Source organism: Podarcis filfolensis (assembly GCF_964270895.1).
Source record: "Podarcis filfolensis genome assembly, chromosome: 1".
NCBI lineage: Eukaryota > Metazoa > Chordata > Lepidosauria > Squamata > Lacertidae > Podarcis > Podarcis filfolensis.
The window spans coordinates 101,438,884-101,462,279 of NC_139604.1; the positions used below are offsets into that span (position 1 = coordinate 101,438,884).

Here is a 23,396-nt window from a genome sequence, read left to right on the forward strand (position 1 = left end):
GCCCCTGGTGTTGCCACACTACACCATCTGCATCTGAGACTTCCTTGATGTGCAAATTGCCCAGAAAATAAAAGCTGTGTTAGTGCTACCTCACACAAAGAGCTGCAGAGATTAGAAAGGAAACACTGAAACAGAGGGAGGGTGGACTTTGTAGGAAGAAAAAAGAGGGGACCTTTTTTGGGGTGGGGGAGATTCACACCATACATTTAAAGCATGTTCAATGAATATGGCTTTCACCAGAGAATCCTGGAAACTGCAGCTTCCCTCTTACAGATTCCAGCACCCTTGACAAAGAGATGGGGTCCTGAGGCCTGTGATGAAACAGAACGAATGGAGAATGGTACTAGGTACAGAAAGCAAAAGAGAGGCATAAGTGACCAAAGGAGTTCAGGTCTGTGTTAGAGCAAAAGGAGAGTGGCGTATCATGAAGTCGGGTAGAGAGATTTGGTCTAGAGAGAGTCCTGTAAACTATGGGGTGCAGAGAGTGAAATATTATTCACTGGGTAGAAGACGTACTGTGATTGTCGTATGCGGGAGAAGCAACCATAAATATCAATTATAATCAACATTTTTATAAAGCAGTAACGGAGCTGTACTGATTAGCAAAGCAAATGGCAGATGATCATAATTCAGAGAGTTCTATGTGTGCTCTTATGTGCTCACAGACTTCTTTTACTCATGGGTTGCCCCATTTGTTTCAGATAAGGAAGTCTTTTTCTTTGGTGGTCACTTGTGATGCCTCTGGGGCACATCTTCTTCTTTGGCAATCACTCGTAGCTGAGTAAGATTGTCTTCCATGAACACAGTCTTAGCAGTGAGTCCGTAAGTGACTGTGGAGGCCAATTCTGGGTCTGCATGTCCTTCCACAGTGGGGACATATGTTTTCGGGCAGGAGTTGATCACGGTGAGGGTTTGCCAAACGTGCCTTCCTCTTAGCTCATTTCTCCCTTTTGCCCTGAGTTTGTGCTTCTTCGAAGTCCTGACACCTTTGGTACAGGCTGTTCTCCAGTTGGAGCGCTCGCAGGCCAGTGTTTCCCAGTTATCCGTGCTTATACCACAATTTTGAAGATTAGCCTTGAGAGCATCTTTGAAATATACTCAGAGTCGCAAAGTGATTTCATGCTCTTTATTCAGCTCATAGTGGTGAGGAGGAATGAATGAATGTCCCCTCAAAGTATCTGCTTTATATACATTATTTACACAATGGGCTGCACATGATTGGCTAATTCCGGAATTCTACTGTAAGCCAATCAGGTTGTGGATTCACTTCTATCTGGAGCATGATTGGGTGGTTCCTGCCAACCAATCATACTGCTGCATTGTTCTAGGACCAATCAGACTGCTGCATTCTGAATCCTATTGTTCTAGGACCAATCAGACTGCTGCCTTTTGGATCCTATTGTTCTAGGACCAATCAGACTGCTGCCTTTTGGATCCTATTGTTCTAGGACCAATCAGACTGCTGCAGTTTGGATCCTATTCAACTCAGTACATAACAATCTTTAAACCTCTTTTGTTGTCCACCAGTATTTCACTTTCCATTCTTAAGTTGGGAATAGAGTAGTTGCTTTGGAAGATGATAATCAGGCATCCGAATAACATGGCCAGTCCAATGAAGTTGATGTTGAAGAATCATTGCTTTGACACTGGTGAACTTTGCTTCTTCCAGTACACTGGCATTATTTCGCCTGTCTTCACAAGTGATGTGTAAAAAATTTTGGAGACACCATTGATCAAACAATGCTGCTTCAACAATGCAGTAGCACCTCAGGTTACGTTAACCTCGGGTAACGTAAACTCCAGGTTGCGAAAGCGGCAAACCCGGAAGTGTTTTGCCGTGTGTGCATGCGCAGAAGCAGTCTACCGCCGCACACATGTGCATAACCGTGATCCTCAGGTTCTGAAAACCTTGGGATCCGGCCGGACCTCTGGAACGGATCCCATTTGCAACCAGAGGTACCACTGTAGCACTCTGTTAGCAACTGTTCCCTCATATTTGTCATAAGACATGGATGTACACTTCATCTTAGCCTCCTTCACACATGAGGGGCATGAAGGAGCATCATGTGTTCAGAGGAGCTGAACATTAGCATTTTAGTACAAATTACTCCTAATAAACACATTTTATATGCACTTTTTACTAATATACACATTTTTGCAAACAATTTCCCCAAATGCAATGCATTTTTGAATGTTGTTTTCACTAATGTCTTCATTTTTATGCACAGTTTCACTTAACATATGCGTTTTTGTAAACATTTGTTGGAGAACTGCATCGCAAAATAGAATAAGTGCAGATTTCAAAGTATGGCTTTATTTTGATTCACATGTCATTTTGGAAAGTGCAAATATGATAAATTCAGTTTTAAATGCTAATAGAATTGAATTTCACCTTCACCCATAGGAGAAAGTAGATGTCAGGAAGAATGGAAGACTAGGGAGATTAGCAACAGAGGAGGAAGAAAGGTAAAAGAAGAGAGTTTAGCAGGCACAGAGACTGGGCTAAGGGGACGAGGAAGAATGCTGGCTGCAGATTTCTAGAAGAATTAATAATTTTGTGATACTAAACAACAATAATTAGGGAGTCTCCATTAGCAGAACTCAGCTTTGAGACAAGGAAATATGAATCTGAATAAAAAATGAAAGTTACATAATTAGGCACAAGAAAAAATAAATATTTAGATTCTTAGTTATTGATTTTTTTAAAGAAAGGTCCTTTTCATTTGTTTTTACCTCTTAGGTAAAGTGGAAAAGTCCGAGTCAAAATTCACTTAAGGTGAAGCTATAGAAGGTTTCCGTTAGATTTGGACTATCTAGAATAATGCAATAATCGTGGAATCACATAACCATCACTGCTAGACTAAAGTGACTGGCCTATATGAAGGGAGGTAAAAATTGTCAGGTTTTTTTATTGTAAGCAAAGGACTTGTTCACTGGGATTCCTTACATGTATTTAATTGTTGTGTGCGTGTTTGTGTGTGTGTGTGTTTTAAAACCAGCCCTAGACTCTTTCTCTGGTGGTGAATACCATCTTAGAACAATATGCAGACATAAAGTAAGGATTTAACAATAAGTTTATATTCTCATCGTTTATTTTACTGCATGTTACAGCCTGTCTCTAGAGGCATAAAGCATTTTTATTTTCAAGTAAATTTATATTAGCTACAGTCTCCAGCTGTTTTAGATATAGCATCATTTCCTGTTGGTTCTATTTCTAGGACTATCCCCCTCCCCATCTCCAGGTCCCCTCCCAAAAGAAAGAGAAAGGGGGGGCGGGAATGAAAAATGTAATTTAACAAAGACGTTCCATAATTGCCTTTGTATTCAGCAATCTAAATATTTTATTTTATTTAAAACATATGTTTGCATAATATCTCATAACTGTACTAGCACATATCAGCCTTCTGTAAGTCATCTACTGCCACTTTTATTTAATTTATAAGAAGGAACCAACAGAAATGCTGTTTGATTTAAAGCCCTTCTACTGAGTCAGTATAAAATTATTTTGCAAGACCAAAATTGCTTGCATTTACAGTTCTTGTTAAAGCAATCTAGTTCTATTTCAAATATTGGGGGTTAAAAAAAACCAAACCCAAGTGGAAACACCGGATCTTGGTAGACTTTAGATATGCATATTTTTTTTAAAAAAAATCCATTATATTAAAAATGAGCATAAATTTCTTATAAAACTCACAGTTGCATCTTAAGTGCCAGGCTTTCTTGGAGCAGCATGCGTTTTCATACTCAGTAATGTTATGAAGTCTAAGGGCTTATTATAGCAGTCGGCTAGAATTTGACTGTCATTTTTCAGAAAATGCCTTTTTCAAAGCTTTTTGTTTTCTTAGTGTTCCCAGGAATTCCTTACGTTGAAACGCAACTATAAATTCTGTTTCTTGTGAGATCAAAAAACCCCCACAAAAAAACCCCAAGCATTTAACTTTTAATGGATAGTATCAGTTCAGGCACACCCTGAAAGGAATAAGTACTCTAGCATTCTACAGTACGTCTAAATAAGACAAGTTTACTTTTTCTGGGGAAGTAAATCAAGCTACTGCTTTCTGGAGCACTAACAGTATGAAAGGGAAATGATTATGGCTCCCTGCTGGCACCCTGTTATGACTGACAGGAAAAACCAACAAGTACGCCACTTGGGATGTCTTGTTCAGGAACTTTCTGGAGGGTAGTAAATTGGTGTTGGCACAAACACAGAAAAATAAAATGACTTGATTCAGCAGTTTTCATTTTGAAATCCCCGAGCGCTAAAGAAAGAAGTAAATATTCATCAAATGATCAAAATATATATTGATTTTTATTCTACATTAGCAGCTCAAAGTCAAGATTCTTGACAGGGTAGATGTCGGCTTGAATGATTCTCTTTGAAATAAGGATACAGGCACTGGGCAGAGTGTTGCTGTGCTTTCCTGAACCACAGGAAAAAGACTATTAGGACCGTAGGAGGCTAAATTTTATGAAAAGAACGGTATAAAGTCATGCTTGTTCGCTACTGTTTTGATAACTAAATTGTTGTTATTCATATGTAAAGCGATTCTTGTTGTTCCTACCTTGTTCCTTCCGTTCCTCCATTAGCCAGGGGGTGGCTGTTTCACAGAAGCTGCCTTTGGGCTTTCTAGTCATTATTAAAGAGAACATGAAAGCAGGTCTTCAGCAAGTACAGCCCTGGTGTCCCAATAAGCAGTGCAGATCTCTGAAGGGAGCCTTCTCTTGGACAGGCTTCGATGGATCCCAGATTGTGTGGAAGTCTGTACACTTAAAGTCTCCCTCTCTCCATTCAGGTGTTTGCATTGTATGGCTAGGTGTCAATGGCGGAGAGAGGGGTTACTCCATTTCCCATACCCATGTTGTCTCTTAAAAAAAATAATGGTAAAGGAACCCTGACAGTTAAGTCCAGTCACAGACGACTGGGGTTGCGGTGCTCATCTTGCTTTACAGGCCAAGGGAGCCGGCGTTTGTCCGCAGACTGTTTCTCTGGATCATGTGGCCAGCATGACAAAGCCGCTTCTGGCAAACCAGAGCAGTGCACGGAAACGCCGTTTACCTTCCCACTGGAGTGGTACCTATTTATCTACTTGCATTTTTGGTGGGCGTGCTTTCAAACTACTAGGTTGGCAGGAGCAGGGACCGAGTAAAGGGAGCTCACCCCGTCGTGGGGATTTGAACCACCGACCTTTTGATCGGCAAGCCCAAGAGGCTCGGTGGTTTAGACCACAGTGTCGCCCGCGTCCCAAATGTTGTCCTTAACTGAGTCAAATGCCCAGATAGTGCTACAGTTTCTCAGTAATACTGATAGTATATGGACTGTTGCTTCCAGACATGTTTACTGAGCATTCATCATGATTTGTTTCCACAATGTTTGCGTGGAGGTTAGATGAAGCTGGCTGTTTATTCAGCATTCTTTCTGTTCTTATTGCTGGGAAGTTACACAACATTAAATTAAGAAAGTGTTATCCCACACTTTCCAGTGCATTTCCCTCTCACTTTGCTCATCACAAGAAGTCCATTTTTTCGGGGGGGGGGGGAGCAAGTTTGCTTCAGGTCACCTTTAGTTTCGCACCTGGATTTGTTGGTGTGTGAATCCTACAGTCCAGAAGCATCCTGAGCCATTTCCACCATTATGAATCTTATCATTGACATGGGCAGTAACCTGGGCAGATAAGAGAAACAAGCTTCTATTTCTTCTCATTATACACCTTTCATTCTTGATTCCTCGTGTACATGACTATATACTGAAGTGATGGAATATTGTAGAAGGGCAATAACACGGTGGTGACCTAGACTCACACATGATAGGTCGAGGAATAGTAAGAAAAACAATTCAATAAGGAAAATGGTTTTTTGAATTATATCAGAATTGTGTGCTTCCCTTCTTTCATGTATTAACACACACAAAACTGCACCCCCGAGCCAAAAATAAGCAAATAAATGCATAAAAGTGATAACTTAATGGATAGGAAATATTGAAAATAAAAAGACATGCTGCCTTCATCACTGCATTGCTGTGATAAAAATTGTTGTTGTCTTTAAACACCTCCTCTTGCATTAAAATCCCCTTCATTGTTGTAAAGTGAAAAGGGATTTTGTTTACTGCCTTCCAGACTAAGGCACAAATAGTGTAACTATCAGAGTGTTAACAAATTTCCCAGCTGTCATAGATGCTTACAATTCAGCAAACATCTTTTAACAGCACAGCTTTAAAATTAAATTTTCCAAACATTATGGCTAATGCTTTAATGGTATGCAAATTGCCAGGAATTCAGCAGCAGCAGGGATGCTGACCTCTCAACAATACAAATAGTTTATGTATAGAAAGTTATGTTTTCTAAAGTGGGTCTGGATGTTACAAAAAGCTTTGCCCCTGCCTGACATGGGTGGGAGTGGCATATATTTGTGACAGCCAACAGTATGCAGGACACCACAAGTTTCCAGTGTGGAAACAACCTGAGCAACCCCCCTCCCTCTGGGAGTTTCCTTTGGGTGTTGCAAAAAATTGCTGCCCCTTGATTGGACAAGTCACTAGCCTACTGACAGGCAGCACTTCTTGTAGCTCATCTGAAGGTGTGCTGTGAGTTTCCCCCACATCTATTTGTGATCAATGCTTCAGGAAGCGAATACTGTCATGGGAGGCTCAGGTGGCCTCAGTAGTGCAGAGTACCTTCCATCAGCTTCAGCTGGTGTCCCTATCTGGACAGGGATAGCCTAACTTCTGCAGTCTATGCTCTGGTAACCTCTAGGTCAGGTTCCCCCCAAAAAGCTCAACAACTTTGGTCAATCCAATGGGTAGATTACTGCCATTTTTTTTTAAATAATGGAAGTAAATTGCAGTCTCTTGGGAGTTGGACATGCCTGCTCTAGGTTATACTACTGCAGTATGTTATACATAGGGCTGCCTCTGGAGGCGGTTCAGAAACTTCAGCTGGTGCAGAATGCAGTGTCCAGGTTGCTCACCAGGGCAAGACGGTTTGAGCGTATAAAACCAACCCTGGCCCAAATGCACTGGCTGCAATGAGTTTCTGGACTCAATTCAAAGTGCTGGTTTTAACCTATGAAGCCTTAAATAGCTCAGGATTGCAATAGCTCAAGGACTGCCTGTCCCCATAAGGAATGACCCAGACCCTGCAATCATCATCAGAGGCCCTCTTTGTGAGAAGTTCAGAAGGCGGCCTTTTCTGCGATGGCTCCCTGCTTATGGGCTGCTCTCCTCAAAATCCAGTCTTCATGTTCCTCTCTATCAAAGAACAACATCGAGCAAACAGTTTCATTTGTTACTATGCTGATTGCCTAAATATTTTTATTAACCAACCAATATATAGGACTGATGAGTGATCTAAAACATCTTTGCCCTTTTTAAAAAAATAAAATAATGTAAATCATCTTCAGTAGATTTACTCACATCTTTTTTTTTTGGCAGCGCAAATTTTCTTGACTTTTTGTATCCTACAGTGGCCTCTGAAGAATATAGGATTTATTTTTATTTTTTTGAAATTTAAACCAATCAATACCTACTTGAGGTTTTCAAAGCCTCTCTGGAATTGCAATATCAGTAGAACATGAACTGTTGGAGGGGGTGAGGGAAGTCTTATATACAGCCACTCTGTGATAGATGACTGCATATAGAAATCAGAAATATCTGTTTGAAGCTCGTATCTTCCTGGATTTGTGCATGCTGAAAATGTTTGCAGTAGTTGAACACAAGAGTTACATTTAAAAATAGTTGATGGAGAGAGAGAAGGGAGAAAAACATACTGTAAAATGATAAAATTGGACATTTTTCCTAAGGGCAGTTGTGTACTTCCACTGGAGCTCATGGAAGTGAGTGAAATAAGGATTTGGCATCTATAGGGAAAGCAGGAAAATAACAAGCCACAAAAGTGTACCAAAGCAAGTACGTTTGGGCAGTCCCAGGATGCAAAAAAGGAAAAAGAAAAATAAGGTTAAGAGCTCCCATACAATAAATATAGAGAATGATATGCTGATATGATATGATATGCTGCACTCAAATTTAGGTATTATGAAGATATCTGGAATTCTGGTGAGCGTAGGTATCTTCTCCCTCCCCCCCTCCAGTATCTTAAAGGTTTTGTTTATTTGTTTCAGCACCTATAGGTTGAATTCTTAAATTTTTTTTGGGGGGGGGGAATAGCATGTGGTGCAGTGAACAAACAATGGGTTTGTTCAATGCCATGTGAACTGACTTCTGTACACATAACAAGAGTTCCCATTCCTCTCCCCCACATTGTACCATCCCCCTAATCCCCTTCTGTTTTGAGGGTCCCTCAGCCCTCCTGATGAGGGCTGGACAGGGGAACGAGGGGAAAAACAATTCCCACAGCATGAGCAGAAGTCCATTCTGCTGGTAGACAGGATGCCTTGGATGTCACCCAAAACCACGCATTGCCTGTAATTCCTGAAGGAGCATCAATAAAGCTTCAATCATCATTAAAACAATCAATAAAACACAGGCAGAGCAACAACATAAAAATCTACAAGTTAGAATAGCCACGATCAGCTGGCTGCAAGTTAGTAAGCAAAGAAAGCCTTTGAAAAGGCCAGAACTTCACTTGACAGATCAAAAATGCTCAACGTGAAGGTCAGATGAATCTACAAAGGAAGTCACATAGAAAGCCTAGCTATGCACCCTTACAGGCTAACATTTGAGAAATAAGAGCAGAACATCATCGTAAATGGAGGGAATGGGAAATATGGGAGGATGGACCCCCTAAGGCAGCCTTCTACAATCTGGATGTTTTGGACTACAGTTCCCATCAGCCCCAGGCAGCATTACCAATGGCCAGGCATGATGGCAGCCCAAAGCATTAGAGGGCATCAGGTTAGGCGTGCAGGCTTTAGAGTATTCCGGTTTTTCAAAGTCAGCATCAGCACTTTGAACTGGGGCCAGAAGCAGCCAGCCAGCGGGTCTGTAGCAGAATGGAAAATTCTACGGCATTATGTATTCCTTCACATTCAGGCCTGGAAACACGTGAAGTCTGCCTTTGAGACCGCTTTGGTCTAGACTACTACTGCAGCCTGCTTTCTGTGAACTTAGAAAGATTGATTGGTTGAGGTGAATTTTCCTTGATGAAGGTTTGGGAGCTACACCTCATGCCAAATAAAGCTAACCAATTTCTGATTGGATTTTCCAGGCCTCACTTCTAGAGAGAGAGAGAGAAATGTAGAGATTAGGAGAAAAGCTAAAGGGAGAGACATACTGTGTGTACTTTGAAAAGAGAATGGGGATTAAAATGTATAGAAGGTATTTCTACACCACAGATATGAAATTTCAGACACATACACACAAACACACAGTCCAAGACACCTTGAATATGAGAAAACTTTTAAAGATTAGTTATGCCTTCTCTTTAGACATAAGTGTACCTCCAAATGGTTATGGTATTTTCAGATCATTCAGAATATTGGGGCTGTATATAAACAATATAATTATAAAATTCTGAAGGAGGGATGTGAAGCTGAAATTTTAATACAGGCCAATCATCCAATCCAGAAGAAGTCAAGCTTCATGCAGGACATAATACTATGGGAGTTAGCTATTGATTGATTGATTGATTGATTGATTGATTGCAAGCATATGCCACCATGTTGCCAAGATCCCTGAGGCATTTTACAAAATATACTAAAAAGAAGAAACATTACCAAATATTTAGAAACACTGTTTTCTCAGGAGCTGAGGACATGAAGTCCCTGACTTAGGCTTTTTGTCTTCTACCTTCCCTGAGGGCATAGTGATGTACGTAGACCCAGAGAAGATGGAAGGTAGCTGTTCCAACATTTATCTCAGTCAGGTCTTCTCAGATGCAAATGGCAGCATCAGTCCCCTGTGTCAGACTTACTCTCTCCAGCTATTTCAGGATGAGGCACTGCCGGCAGCTAAGAAAATGTATCAGCTTTTGTAGAATGCAAGATCCATTTACTAGTTGCATATTGACAACAGCAATAGAAAGCTTTATTCCAGAAGATACTTAATTTTGGAACTTTTTCAGCTACTGACAACATGTGAATAATAATGACGATATCTAAAATACAAATGCAGTGTATTTCTGACAGGCATAAATCAGAAGTCGCAAAGTATGTTGCGAACAATGCCAGATAGCCAAAACTATCAAACCAATAAACACTGGTGATTTGTGAGACACTTCTTTGAGAAAGAAATTTAATTTGTTTTCCACGGAAGAGAAATTACCTGGCTCGCTAAGGGAGCATCTGATTTTCCTTTTTTTGTACTCATTAATGGAGTTTTCTGGAATCTGTAGACATGAGTCAGCCATGGAATGTGCATGTGTGTATTCATATGCACACATGATCTATCTGTAGTCTTACCCTTTTAATTAGTTACATCATTCTTTGACAATGAATGATGCTGCACTAAATTAAAAGTATGTTGGAACCCTCATATTATTTGGTTTGATTATTTCTATAGCATACTTCTACAGCAGGAGTCCCTCTTTCTTCCAAGTTCTCCACATCGTCTATTTATTTATTTATTGGCTTATTTCTATCCCGCTTTTCAGCTCCACATTGGAGGCCACAAGGCAGCTAACAACATCAGTTAAAATGCTGAAAAGCAAGCAGGCAACCCCAGTGCAGTGGACAAAAGACAAAATGCAAGAGTAGTGAGCAGCAGCAGCAAATGATTTAAAACAGGCAGCAACCATCAAAGCCACAGATGTAAACTTTGGATACGCTATTGAAAAGCATACCTGCGTACACACACACACACATGTACATACAGGTTTCAATTGGTGCCTGAAGGAATATCAGGAGGTAGCTAGGAGAACGTCTCGAAGAAACAGATATTCCATAACCTGACTGCCAAGAGGGCCCTGTCCTCTCTGACCCTCAGTCACACCTTAGATGAAAGGAGGGCATGCACACAGTCCAAGGCACTTGAGTGAATATCCCTTTCTCTAGAAATGTGGCTTATGATTAAAATTCATGGAGGAAAAGGCTATTGGCTACTAGGCCCTGCTTCCACAGTTGGAGGCAGTAATTCTTCTGACTACTAGCTGCTGGAAACCACAGAAGTTGAGAGTGCTGTTATGCTCAGATCCTGCTTGCAGGTTTCCCACTGGCATGTGGTTGGGCACTGTGAGAATAGGATGCTGGACTAGATTGGCTGTAGGCAGATCCAATGGGCTGATTCTGGTTCTTCCTATGTTCACATAGCAGCTCCTCCCCCTCTCTGAAGACCAAAGAGTGTGGAAAGGTTCATATGGTAGAGGTGTCCCTTTAGGTATAGGGATCCTAAACCATTTAGAGCTTTAGAGAAGAAAACCAGCACTTTGAATTGGGATCAGAAACTAAAAGGGAACTGTCAGGACTGGTGCCTTTTAACATATATGGACCCCGTTCCTAACTGCTGTCACTTCCAATTTATATTACCATCTCTGAACAACTGAGGTTAGGATTGGAGCCTTGGGCAGTGCTGCCAATCCTATCTGCACAGGCGTTTCCTCATTATAGAAGAGAAGGCCTGAAGAGAAGGCCTCACTCTGTGTACATTGCAGCTGATGGCATAAGTTGTGGCCTTAGAAACAGTGGGATACCAAGTCAGATCATTTATCCATCTAGCTCAGCATCTTTCACTGACTAGCAGCTGTTTTCTACGATTTGCAGGCAGAAGTCTTCTCCAGATTTACCTGGATGTACTAGGGACTGAACCTGGGACCTTTGCACACAAGGCTTGTGCTCTACCACAAGCTTTGCATGTAACAAACTGCTACTTTAGGCAATGGTGAAGTGGACAGGGAATGCAAAGGAGCCCAGCTTCTGGACATGGAGGTAATCTGTCAGAGCATCAGAGTAATGCAGGGGGGACCTGGCAACTGAATCAGGTGCTAATGAAGTTTTCAAGTTTGCTTGTGACATATTAGCATAGACAAAGTCAGAGAATGAGAATAGCAATCAAGTAGAGGTTGAGTCTTTTTTTTCTGTTTTTTTGACGGGGTTCCTTCTTCACACTGCCCGTTTAAATGGAGACACTTCTTTGCACGATTGTTTGCATTTTGTAATTAAAATCTAAAGACTGCATTTCAGGGGACTGAAGACCTTTGGTTAAAGCTCAAGGGGTTTTACATGCTGCAGTCAGAAGCAAGCATCACTAAGTTCAGTGGAACTTACTCCCTGGAAACTATACACAGGATCTCAGAAATGTTGATCCTAATAAATTGGTTGTTGTGCTATGTACTGCTTTTCTTTGGTGTGTGTGTGTTTGCTTTTCTGTGTGGCAATAGATCAACATAGATGCCTGCAACTTTGGACAGTTTCGGACATTTTTGAATAGTCACAACCCCTTCTCAGCCTGCCTTGTCGCCCATTAGGTTCTACACCTCTGAATCCCTTTATTTATTTATTTGTCGAATTTGTACCTCACTCTTCAGGCTCCTGGAGAGGCTTACATATAATCAATTAAAAAAAGACAGTCCCTGCCAGCAGGCTTACACTCTTTAAAAAAACACCCCACTACACACAAGGGAAAAGGGACACAGAGTGTGGGGGGGGGAGTTGAAGCTTGCTGTCATTTTAATTGGCGTGTTTGCATTTTAGTAGAGTGTGTTGTAACAATACCATATTGGCCCCAAAGTGCTCTTGAGCTCAACTTTGCTTCTGTAGTCCTCCCAGCAATCCAGGGGCAATTACGGCAAATGGCCAAACCCATCCCCATGTCATCTGGTGCTCTGAGCTCAAGAATCCAACTCATCAACACAGCTGCAATAGATAAAGTACTTTATTCAATAGGTTCTGAAGCCAGATGTTATTCCACATTCTTTTGACCAGGAAATAGTCTAAAAGAAAACACCAGCGCTAATCTACTTCATCTTGCTTAAAGTTCAGGTTGCTGAGTAATCTTTGGGAAGGTTTGATTGGTGCAGTGAGAATGCTATGCCTTTGTTTTTATTTACACCATTAGTCAAACAAACACTTGAGCAGAAAGAATGACATATGAAGCATTAGGTAAAGGGACCCCTGACCATTAGGTCCAGTCGTGGCCGACTCTGGGGTTGCGGCGCTCATCTCGCTTTACTGGCCGAGGGAGCCGGTGTACAGCTTCCGGGTGATGTGGCCAGCATGACTAAGCCGCTTCTGGTGAACCAGAGCAGCGCACGGAAACGCCGTTTACCTTCCCGCTGGAGCGGTACCTGTTTATCTACTTGCACTTCGAAGTGCTTTCGAACTGCTAGGTTGGCAGGAGCAGGGACCAAGCAACGGGAGCTCACCCCGTCACGGGGATTTGAACTGCCGACCTTCCGATTGGCAAGTTCTAGGCTCTGTGGTTTAACCCACAGCACCACCCGCATCCCTTTTATGAAGCATTAGGCAAGTGCTAAACAGAACATAAATTCCACAGATGAATAAGTAAGTCTTGGGAACACAAGCACCTCTCCAGGGCAGAACAAAATTATATATACACTGCCTTCATTGCCTTAAAATGCAGATAAACATTGCCTGTGGCCCCAGAAATATTCTGTATTTCCAAGAAGCCATTGGGAAGGACAATTCAAAGCCAAGCCCTTGCTGTAAATCTGCCTCTTTGCTGAGTCCTGATATGTGTCTTTGTACATTTAGAAGATTTGGAATATTTAAACAATGGATGAAGAGAAAAGTGTTTACCTGTGGAGCTGGTTTTGTAGTAGGACAGAGGACAGCATCCCCCAGTGCACATCCTCATGTGCAGTCTGATAATACACAGAACTTTTTCATGAATCTTCCTTATTCACTTCAGTAGAGAGGTGTCTTTGTACGTACACCCCTTTGCAAGTTCAGTCTGCCCTTCCTTTGACCCAAATTGGGAAGTACTTGTGGACAAGTGATATTGAGTGTGTGCCAGAAATCCCACAGTGCAAAAATATGTTGGCTCAGGACAAATGAATCTGAGTAAACTGTAAGCCAGAAATAACTGAAATCTGGATGATATGGCTCAGGATAGCAATACCTCAAGGACTGTCTCTCCCCATATAAACTGACCTGAACTCTGCAATAATCAACTGAGATCCTTCTTTGTGTGCATGAGAGGTCCAGAGGGGGCCTTTTCTGCAGGGAGGTTTGCCTGGCACCTTCAATATATGGTACATCTTTACGCACCAGGCAAAAACTTTCCTCTGCAACCAGGCCTTAGGCTGATTAATAGTCTACAGCCTTTTAAATGCGTTTGTGGGGGGTGCATTGTTTTGTTTTGTTTTTAACTATTTTTTAACTCTTTATTTTTTAAAGCTATTTATTTTTGTATGTGTCATTTGAGCAGCAATGACTCTTTATGGTGCCATTTCTTTTTTTCAAATCAGTCCCCTTCTTCTCAGGAACTGTGAAGTCGTCATGTACCACGGCTGCTTGATAGCATCTCTGTTCCTAGATAAAAACACCACTGTGGTGTAGTGGGGGTTATGCCAAAGCCAACTGCTATTCATTTCCAAGAATCTCCTTTTAGAAAATGGTCTTGAAGATTTATAATGCAAGGAGATTGGAAATCAAAATATAATATAAGCAATTGTATGAACTTTTGATGATGTTTATGATTACTGTGATTTGTGATTTTCTTTTTTAAAAAAATTAATATTGTATTTTAAATTGTTGTAAACACCACACCACCACCCCCGATTTTATGGTGAAGGGCGGGTAATTAATGATAATAATAATAATTCTAAACATACCACATCAGATGAACAGGAGTGTTTTGTAGGCTATTGCCCTTTTAATTTTACACCAATTTAATGTATAAAGAACCACCTAATCAATATTAGGATAATGTTTAATACCACTATGCATTATAACTTTGGACTGAGTGCTCATTGGGCCCCAAAGCAGCGACTTTATACATGTATTCCTTGTGAATGAAAACAAAGGATTTTATTTCTTATTGTTGTCTTTTTCTAGGCTGAGGTTCAGCTATGCTATCTGGAAGCACAAAGAGATGCTGTTGAACAGATGTCCTTAAAGCTGTACAGCGAGCAGTACAACAGCAGTAGCAAGCGAAAGGAAGAGTTTGCGGATATGTCAAAAGTTCACACAGTGGGAAGTAATGGGTAGGGAACTATTCTTTTTGTTGTTTTATTCTCAGTGATCTGTTATCTTTTTTAAAAAGATTATCTTCTCTTCCTCGCTCCTATGTTATTCAGGAGGATTTTTCCTGCTAAGCCAAGATTCTTTCTCTCCCAGATACACATACACACACACACACACACACACACACACACACAAAGATCAATGTGTTGTGACTCATTGCCCGACATCAATTGATCACGGTATGGACAGGCTAACCAGAACTGCTCATTATTTCAAGGAGAATGCACAGAATATCCTCAGACTTTCTGCGTATGGTACATATACAGCCTGGGCTCTTTATTTCTTTGGATTCCCCAAGGTTCTCTAACAGCATTTTATCAAAGACATTAAAAAAAAAACCCCACAAGGATTGCTTTCCTGGATCACACAAAATGCCTGTCTTCTCCAGAACTTTTTCCTCTATCGGTGGCCAATCTGACGCTCCTGAGAAACTCACATCCAGACATGTTGCTTCGTAGCACCAGGCAATTCATCAGCAACCTAATTTCCTTGCAACTGTGAAGTGAGTGGGGCCCCTGAGCCATTCACTTTGGAAGCAAAACGGGCCCATCTCGAAATAAACAAAGAAAACAGGTTGCTACATAACTCAGCAAACATCCTGAGTATGTGAAAGTGCATTTCCTTTTAAATTATTCCCCCAGCCCCAAGGGAGCAGGATAATTTTAAAACAAAAACGGAAACTGTGAATGTGTGCAGTTTCCTCCTTGAGCAGTTGCGTTTCCTCGGTTTCCGACACACACGCTTGCCTCTTTCTTTTTAAATCCTCGGAGTCACAGGCCAGGCCAGTGAACACTCAAAACTGACAGAGGGTGTTCAGCTATTTATTTATTTTTTATACCGCTGCATATTCCAACACGAATCTCTAAGCAGCTGACAGATCCCAAACAAAAAGGAATCAATATAACAAATGCAATACAAGTTCCACATTCAAAACCAAATACAGCTGCTGCTGCTACTACTACAATGACTACTGCCACTACTGAAATGACTACTATTCCACATTTTAAGTATATTTTGTTGGCATCTATCTGTTTCGGGAGGCAATGGAAGAGTGCGCCTTTGAGGGTAAAGTCAAATTGTTGGGGCGTTACAGTGCCTGCTGTGGTTGTAGAGACCAATACAGGAGAGATTTATTTTGTTGCAGCTGGGGCAAATGAAGGTGTCCAGTTTCCCAACACTGCGAGAAAAGTCCGTGGAGGTGTGTCATGAGGGAGGAGTTGAGGCTGGCTTTTAACAGTGCTGTTGGCATTCTGTCCTGTCCTGAGACTTAACCACATAACTGTGGAGTTGATGGCGTTCTTCAGCTTGTCAAGGAAGGGAGGAACATCCAGTTTTTCCAAGTCTGGATGCTGTCAGCTGCTGTGTCAGCAACCATGTTTTCCTGCAAGTACAGTTCTTGATAGTGCTCTTCCCATCACTTAATCTGCTTGCTGCAGTCTGTGATAATCTCTCCAGATTAGGTTTTCAATGGTGCAGTTTTCCTGAAGGCTTCATTCATGACTACATACATATTGTGAAAGTTTCCACTGTCAGCAGCAAGTTGAATGGTCTGGCACATCTTTAGCCAGTAGTCATTGGCACATCATCTGGCAATCCTCTAGGCTTCGCTCCTTGCCTTTCTCAGTGCAGCAAGCAACTTCTTGAAGGGTGTAAACTTGTAGTTCACAAGGCCCTCGTGCTTTGCAGCAATAACAGGATGCATGTCCTTAATGCCAGCCTCAAACCAGCCAGGGACCTGCTGCTCTCTTTTGCCAAAGGAGGACATCACTGTGTTGTAGGTTGCCTCCAGTGGCGTAGCGTGGGTTGTCAGCACCCGGGGCAAGGCAAGTAATTTGTGCCCCCTAACCCGTGGATTTGTGCCCCCTAACCCGTGGATTTGCGCCCCCTAACCCTAACCCCCAGATGTTGCGCCCGGTGCGGCCAGCCCCCCCTGCACCCCCCACGCTACGCCACTGGTTGCCTCTTTGATGTAGTTCCACCTTACTTCAGTGCTGTCTCTTGGGAAGTTCAGTAGAAGAAGAAGAGTTTGGATTTGATATCCTGCATTATCACTACCCTAAAGAGTCTCAAATCAGCTAGCAATCTCCTTTCCCTTCCTCCCCCACAACAAACACTTTGTGAGGTGAGTGAGGCTGAGAGACTTCAGAGAGAAGTGTGACTAGCCGAAGGTCACCCAGCAGCTGCATGTGGAAGAGCGGAGACGTGAACCCGGTTCCCCAGATTACAAGTCTACTGCTCTTAACCACTACACCACACTGGCTCTCTAGTACCTGTTCGTCGGAATTGGAGAAGCATTCACAAAGTTGGCTGTTCCAGCAGTGTTGATTCATGTCCACACTTCCTGCTTTGTGCTATGTAATCTATTTTGCTGGAGAGGGATCTTGCTTGTCAACAGGGACTGATCCGTGTTTCAGTCAGCACTGTGGTAGCTCCATGCAACATGAACACAGTTCAGGGCCAATAGCCTGATGACAATTAAGTTCAGCTGGTGTCATTGGCCTGACCTTGGATGCCTCCAGGACATTTGCTGTTTTGCCTTGATAGAGAAGAATGTGCCTAGTTCCTCGTAGAATTGGTCTTTGGTCTGTATGTCAGAGCACATAATGGGAGCACAGACGCTCAAGATGTTAACCGAACCAGAGGAAAGCAAGTGTTCTGAGCCCTTGGTCAGCAGTTCTTTCGCAGACAGAAGAGGGTTCTTCACTGTGAAACCTATGCCATGGATGCCCTCCTTGCCAGAAAAGGGTATAGTTCATCTCTCAGAGACATCCATTTGATGTGAGTCTGGTCTCCTGCAGAGCAGCAATGTCAGTGTTGAGTGTTTCCCTCTCACAGTTAATGATGGCTGTGTTCCATTAGTCATTGACCTGTGTGCGGGTCAGCAGTTTATTGACCTGGGGCTGCCTGGCTTGATGACCACTTCTACCGACAAAAGCAACCCGTAACGCTTGTACCTTACGCCAATCAGGTTGAGCTTATAACTCGTAACTGATGCGTCCAGCATTGTTTTTCCTGCATTAGCAGCACCAACGTGACCTCTCCAGGGCGCAAACCAGGGCAGTGAGTTTGGAGGTCTTGGGCTGCCCAGACAACACAACCTCACCTCCTCCATCTAACTGTAGTCGAAAGGAAAGGAATACATTTGGCACCAGCTTGGCTGCAGGAGCTGCCGGAAGGAGGGACTCCACTCCAGAATTGTGTAGAGTTTTCTCCTTACCCTTTTCTTCTCCCAAAGGTGTCCCGCATGACAGCAAATATGGATTGTTCCTCAGAGTTTACGCCCAAAGGCTTTCTCACAAATGAGTATGGCTGCAAGGCAGCAGAGGTTTAGGATCAGATTTCCCCTTCTCCTAGATGGTCTACCTTCCCAGGTAGAGGAGCCCCATCTGCCTCTCATTTCCCTCAAGAGCACATGCATTAGATATACATTAAATTATATGTGCTAATAAATGATGATAGATGGTGCCCAATAAAAAGTCAGCACTTTTTCTTTCTTGTTTTAAACACAACTGCCCAAAATGTGTTTTAGCATATCTGGATTTAGTGGGGGAAAGTAGAGTGCCACTTGGATGAGGAAGACATTGTGTCAACGCCAAAAAAGACAAGTGAGGGTTTCGGGGGTTTTTACATTTTATGTAACCTGGTTAATAAATATCTCTAAACAATGCATGTAAGTAAAACAATTAAAAATCACAAAAACAAATCATATGGAAAACATCAGACTTTATAAAACCCAAAATAATTAGGATGCTATTCAGCTAAAATTTACTGTGTGTTGGCCCAATGAAATTAGTAAACATTACTAAGAGCCATTCATTTCAATCTACTTTTTCTTTCTTGTTTTAAACACAACTGCCCACAATGTGTTTTAGCGTATCTGGATTTAGTGGGGGAAAGTAGTTGAATACCACCTTTTGGTGGTATTCCCAAACTCCAGTGATTGACTTCAGTGGAGGGAGGTGGGATTATAAATAGGCCTCCTGCCTCTCGCCCCAGACACATTACCACGACAGAGCATATGGTCCCTGTTGCACCACACCACCACCAGTGTATAAACTTCACATAGGAATACTATAGGTCAGATGACAAGGCATACGCTATAGAGTTACATCTCCCTGATCCCATGTCACTCACACTTTTTGCTCACAAGGGGGAACTTTTGGTGAGGGGAAACTGAAGAAAGAGCACTTTGGACAAGAACGCCCCTAGGGACTTGCACACAACAGTCATGTTATTGGCCTAGAACCAGAACAGGGCCTCACCTCTGGACCAGATGCAAACGCCTATCAGCAAACTCCACTCCAACAACTGGATGGGCCAGGCAGAGCACCACACTCAGGTGAGCAAGGGAAGGGGGAACATTTGCTGTAATGCATATCTGTTGCAACTTTCTCACATCTCTTCCTTATTCCTTTATGAATACTCTTGACTCATGGAACTCCCATTCCCTCCACCAACAGAGAGAAAAAGTGTTCCTGACACCCAGGAGAGGCACTCAGCCCCACTTACAGGTAAGCCCCACTCTGGGGTACCAGGAGCACCCCACACAGGTAAACAAGGGAAGAGGAAGAAGTGTGCTACAAAGGATGACTGGCCTGCGATTGCCTCTCAGGTATCTCCTGGATTGCTATAAATGAAAACTGGGTCTTGCCTCAACTATATTGCTCCTAGTGCTCTTCCCGTCCAGTAGCAGGGAGCAGTGCCTTCCACAGAGGGCTAACACTGCATACAGGTGAGCTCTCGATTGGCCAAGGCCAGGTGCTCTATTCCAAACCCTTGCCACCAATGGGAGGGAAGGCTGAGGTATGAGCAGTGGCACCACCTTCACTGTTTCCTCTGCTCTGTTACAGCCAGCTATGTGTACCAGGAACTGTGTTTTCCAGCTGCTGATCATTGTTTGTTGCTTGCTCTCTCTTCCACCCGCCTTTGCTCTACACAGCCCATTTCCCAACAGGAACAGTCAGTTGGGCCACCCTTTCCTGTGCAGACCACGAGAAGCTCCACCCCATATCCAACAAAACTGACCTGCATACAGCCAATTGAGAAAAGTCCATCTACTCACACCAGGCAGCCTGAGAAGCTCCATGCTAGACCAGCAATGGCAGTTCCCAACAGGGAGATGAAGCCACGAAGGGCGCCACACCTGCTCTTTGCCTCTCTGTCCTCCACAACATCCTCACTGATGTGAATTGTTGCCACCCCTAGTCACCTGTATTTACCACATAGATTGTTTCTGTTCCACTAGGGGCTGTACCTGGGAATCCTCTTCTGATACCTCTTCTGACTCAGAGTGGAGCTCTCAAAGTGGCATGGGGAAACACATCCCCAGGCAGTCTCCATCAGCCCTCCTGGACAACCCAGCATAAGCTAAGGGAAGGGGATGCTAGGGCTGTGGAGGAAGCCCTGCTTGTTGGGTAGTCATGGGCAGTCATTCACCAAGGAGGATGGGGCAGCTTGAAAAGGAGCAATGCAACCAGCCAGGGAAAGGAGGTAGACAGCCATTAACAAAGGGGAAGTGTCAACATGTGACTGGCAGTCAACCAGAACAGCCATAATACATAGTTGCAGAAGCAGCTAGGGCCAAGGAGCTGCATGTTTGAGAATGTCCTCTTGGACTTTGACAGAGCACACCATGAGATTCCCATGGTGACTACGTGATTGCATATCTTTCTTCCATTGGAATGGTGGGATTCACGTCACCTCACGCGCTGGTGTTTTAGCAGAGCGCACCATGGGGTTCCATTAGCACCACCTATTGTTCCTACCTGATTGTGTTGGTTCCACATTTGGGGCATGTAAATGTGACAGACATAGTCTCTGGTCAGCTTGTGTACATTGGCACCAGTGCAACCATGTGAAATGTGGACATGTAATTGGTGGGTTCTGGTGGTTTTTCCTGGAATACCTGAATCTTATCTGCTGGCCTTTCTGCTGCCTTTTCATTTTCTGGAAGTGTGTTTCCCCCTCATTCTTCCCAGGCATAGCTGGTATACAATTCACTGGTCATTGTGTAGTAGCAGCATATATTTTCACCCAGCATAAGGAAAGTATAGATTGTTCAGGCCAGCTCATCTTTCTGCCCCTTTCTCTCTCTTTTGTATTGTTATGTGAAAAACTTTGTTTCAGAACGCTGTATACCTTGAGCTGTTTTGTGGAAAGTTGGAACAAAAATCTAAATAAATGAATCTTGTATACTCTGCCCACTTCTTTATATCTTTTATACAAATGTCGCTGTCTTTCACTTTGTTACTTCCCCCACCCCCCAACTATAGATATATATAGATATTTCTTTCTTTCTTTTTGCTCACAGAAATTGTTCTGGAATTTCAGTCATTTCTCTTTTTAAATGTTCTTTCAATATGTTTTCTTCCACCACTGTTTTCTTGATGCCAACACTTTTATTTCTTCTAGTTTTCCTTCCCACTTTTACTCATTTTTTAAAAAAACTGATTGCTGCCTTTTCTCTCTTTGTATGATTCTTTTCTTCCCAGTACAATATTGCCTCCTTTATGTCACTGTTTCCCTTCTTACGATCAGAAGTTGGTCTGTTGTTAATAAGCTGCCCTTTCTTTCACAGAGGCTCAGTTTACAGATAACAGGTAACAGAGTTAGTAAATGTTAGAAAGTAATAAGTGGAAGAGTTTAGATAATATTTGAAGTACTGAAGGCTAAGCATCTTTTTCCAGGCCAAGACATCACCTGGATAGGGGTCAGAAAGAAAGGCAAAAGGTTCTGGAAGCAAGTCATTAACCCGTCAATGAAAACCATCATCAGGGCAAGACATTTTTTGTCTGGTGGACCGAGGGAGGAGTTCCCATGGTTACCATGGGAAGAGAAAGGTTTAGGATTTCAGCTTCCATGACGTACGAAAACAGGGGAGGGGGCAGGCTGTGCCCACAGGAAAAAAAGTGTTGTTTTACACGAGGCTTGGATTTTTTTTTCCTGACAAGGATCTTTGGGAAGGAGAAGGGTGGGGCTAGTACTTCAGGGGTAGAACCATCTTGGCAGGCTGGGACAGAGGCACAGAGATAATGTGCAAGATTCTTTGGACTCCAGTGCTGCACCAGGGTGAAGGTCGGGTTTCTCCTGAGATATGAATACTGTGAAATCTTTCTCCACTGAAAGCTTCCAATGTAAATATGTTTAAATAAATCATATTTCGAAGACACTGCAGACAGACTCCACCACACCTCATTTACCCCAAAGGAACACAGACCCTAGTTGAGTGTCAAGAGCCCTTTAAACCTAATGCACCACTTGTTGGCATGCAACCAAGCTGGCTCCAGCTGGCCCCCAGCTGGCTCCAGCCCACCGGCCGATGTGCCAGGCGATCTCCAGATCTTGGTGCATGAATTTGCGACCCGAGCTTTAGAAGCTAGGGCACGCTACTCAGCAGAGAAACGCTGCGCAACAGAAGTAGCAGGAGAGGCTGTGTGAGTATATTTACAAGCAGTTTATTCAGCATACATCAGGACAAAAGGAAACATGTCTGATCTCCTTCGTATCCAAAGCAAGCAGCATAAGCAAAAGCTATACACAAACAGAAGTTCCCAGCAAGCTGTGCTGGAGTGTAAACAGACATGTGACATACAACAATTCCACACATCTGTTCTTAAGGTGGAACAGAATATTCCAACACCACTCAGCAGAGATTGGGGTGGCCAGTAACAGCAGGTAGCGCTAAACCAAACCATGGCTTAGTGCAAGCAAGCAAGTTTACTGTTTCCCAGAGTGAAGATTGTGCTATGCTACTCCCTGGTCTTGCTGCTGCTCTACACCGGGCTTAGCATTACATCTGAACTAGAGTTCATGGTTTGTCTCACCAGACAAACCATGAGCATTAAGTCACAAACAAAACATGGTTATAGCTTGCAGTTTGTCTAGAGTGAGTCAAACTGCAAGCCCAGGTTCAGACATAAATCTAGGTGCCATCCTGGGTAGGACGGCAGCAGGAGGATCATGGGAAGAGCACAGTAACTACTACCTTTGCTCTGTTTGTTCATGCTTAGCATGCATGCAAATTGAATCAAAGCCTCTAGTGGTCGTGAATGGGCACACATCCTTAAGACCAACAGCCATTTCCCCCAAGTTCTTAATTTTGTCCAAAGTCCCCTGCTTATGCATATGACCATGCGCTTTTGCCTTCATTTATCGCTAGAAGTTTAGACCATACGTGGCTAATAGTCAACTAATTTCTTTCAACTCTCTTTCATAACAATTTTTTGAAGAACAGCTGTTTGCAGGAATGTTTAGGTAATAAAGGTAAAGGTAAAGGTACCCCTGCCCATCAGGGCCAGTTGTGTCCG

General features: G+C 42.8%; 1 protein-coding gene and 1 long non-coding RNA gene across 7 annotated transcripts in view; both read left to right on the forward strand.

Annotated features, from left to right (window-relative positions):
• AKAP6 (A-kinase anchoring protein 6) overlaps nucleotides 1-23,396 on the forward strand; it is a 239,895-nt gene that overhangs the window by 136,571 nt on the left and 79,928 nt on the right. For all 6 annotated transcript variants that reach the window (XM_083608609.1, XM_083608610.1, XM_083608607.1 and 3 more), the window contains one exon: nucleotides 14,902-15,050. In XM_083608609.1, coding sequence (XP_083464735.1) covers nucleotides 14,902-15,050 — 149 coding nt within the window. The remainder of the gene's footprint in view (nucleotides 1-14,901; nucleotides 15,051-23,396) is intronic.
• LOC310766638 lies at nucleotides 18,994-20,970 on the forward strand. The gene is made up of 3 exons (XR_014550289.1): nucleotides 18,994-19,429; nucleotides 19,551-19,601; nucleotides 20,030-20,970. It is a non-coding gene; the product is annotated as an uncharacterized lncRNA (long non-coding RNA).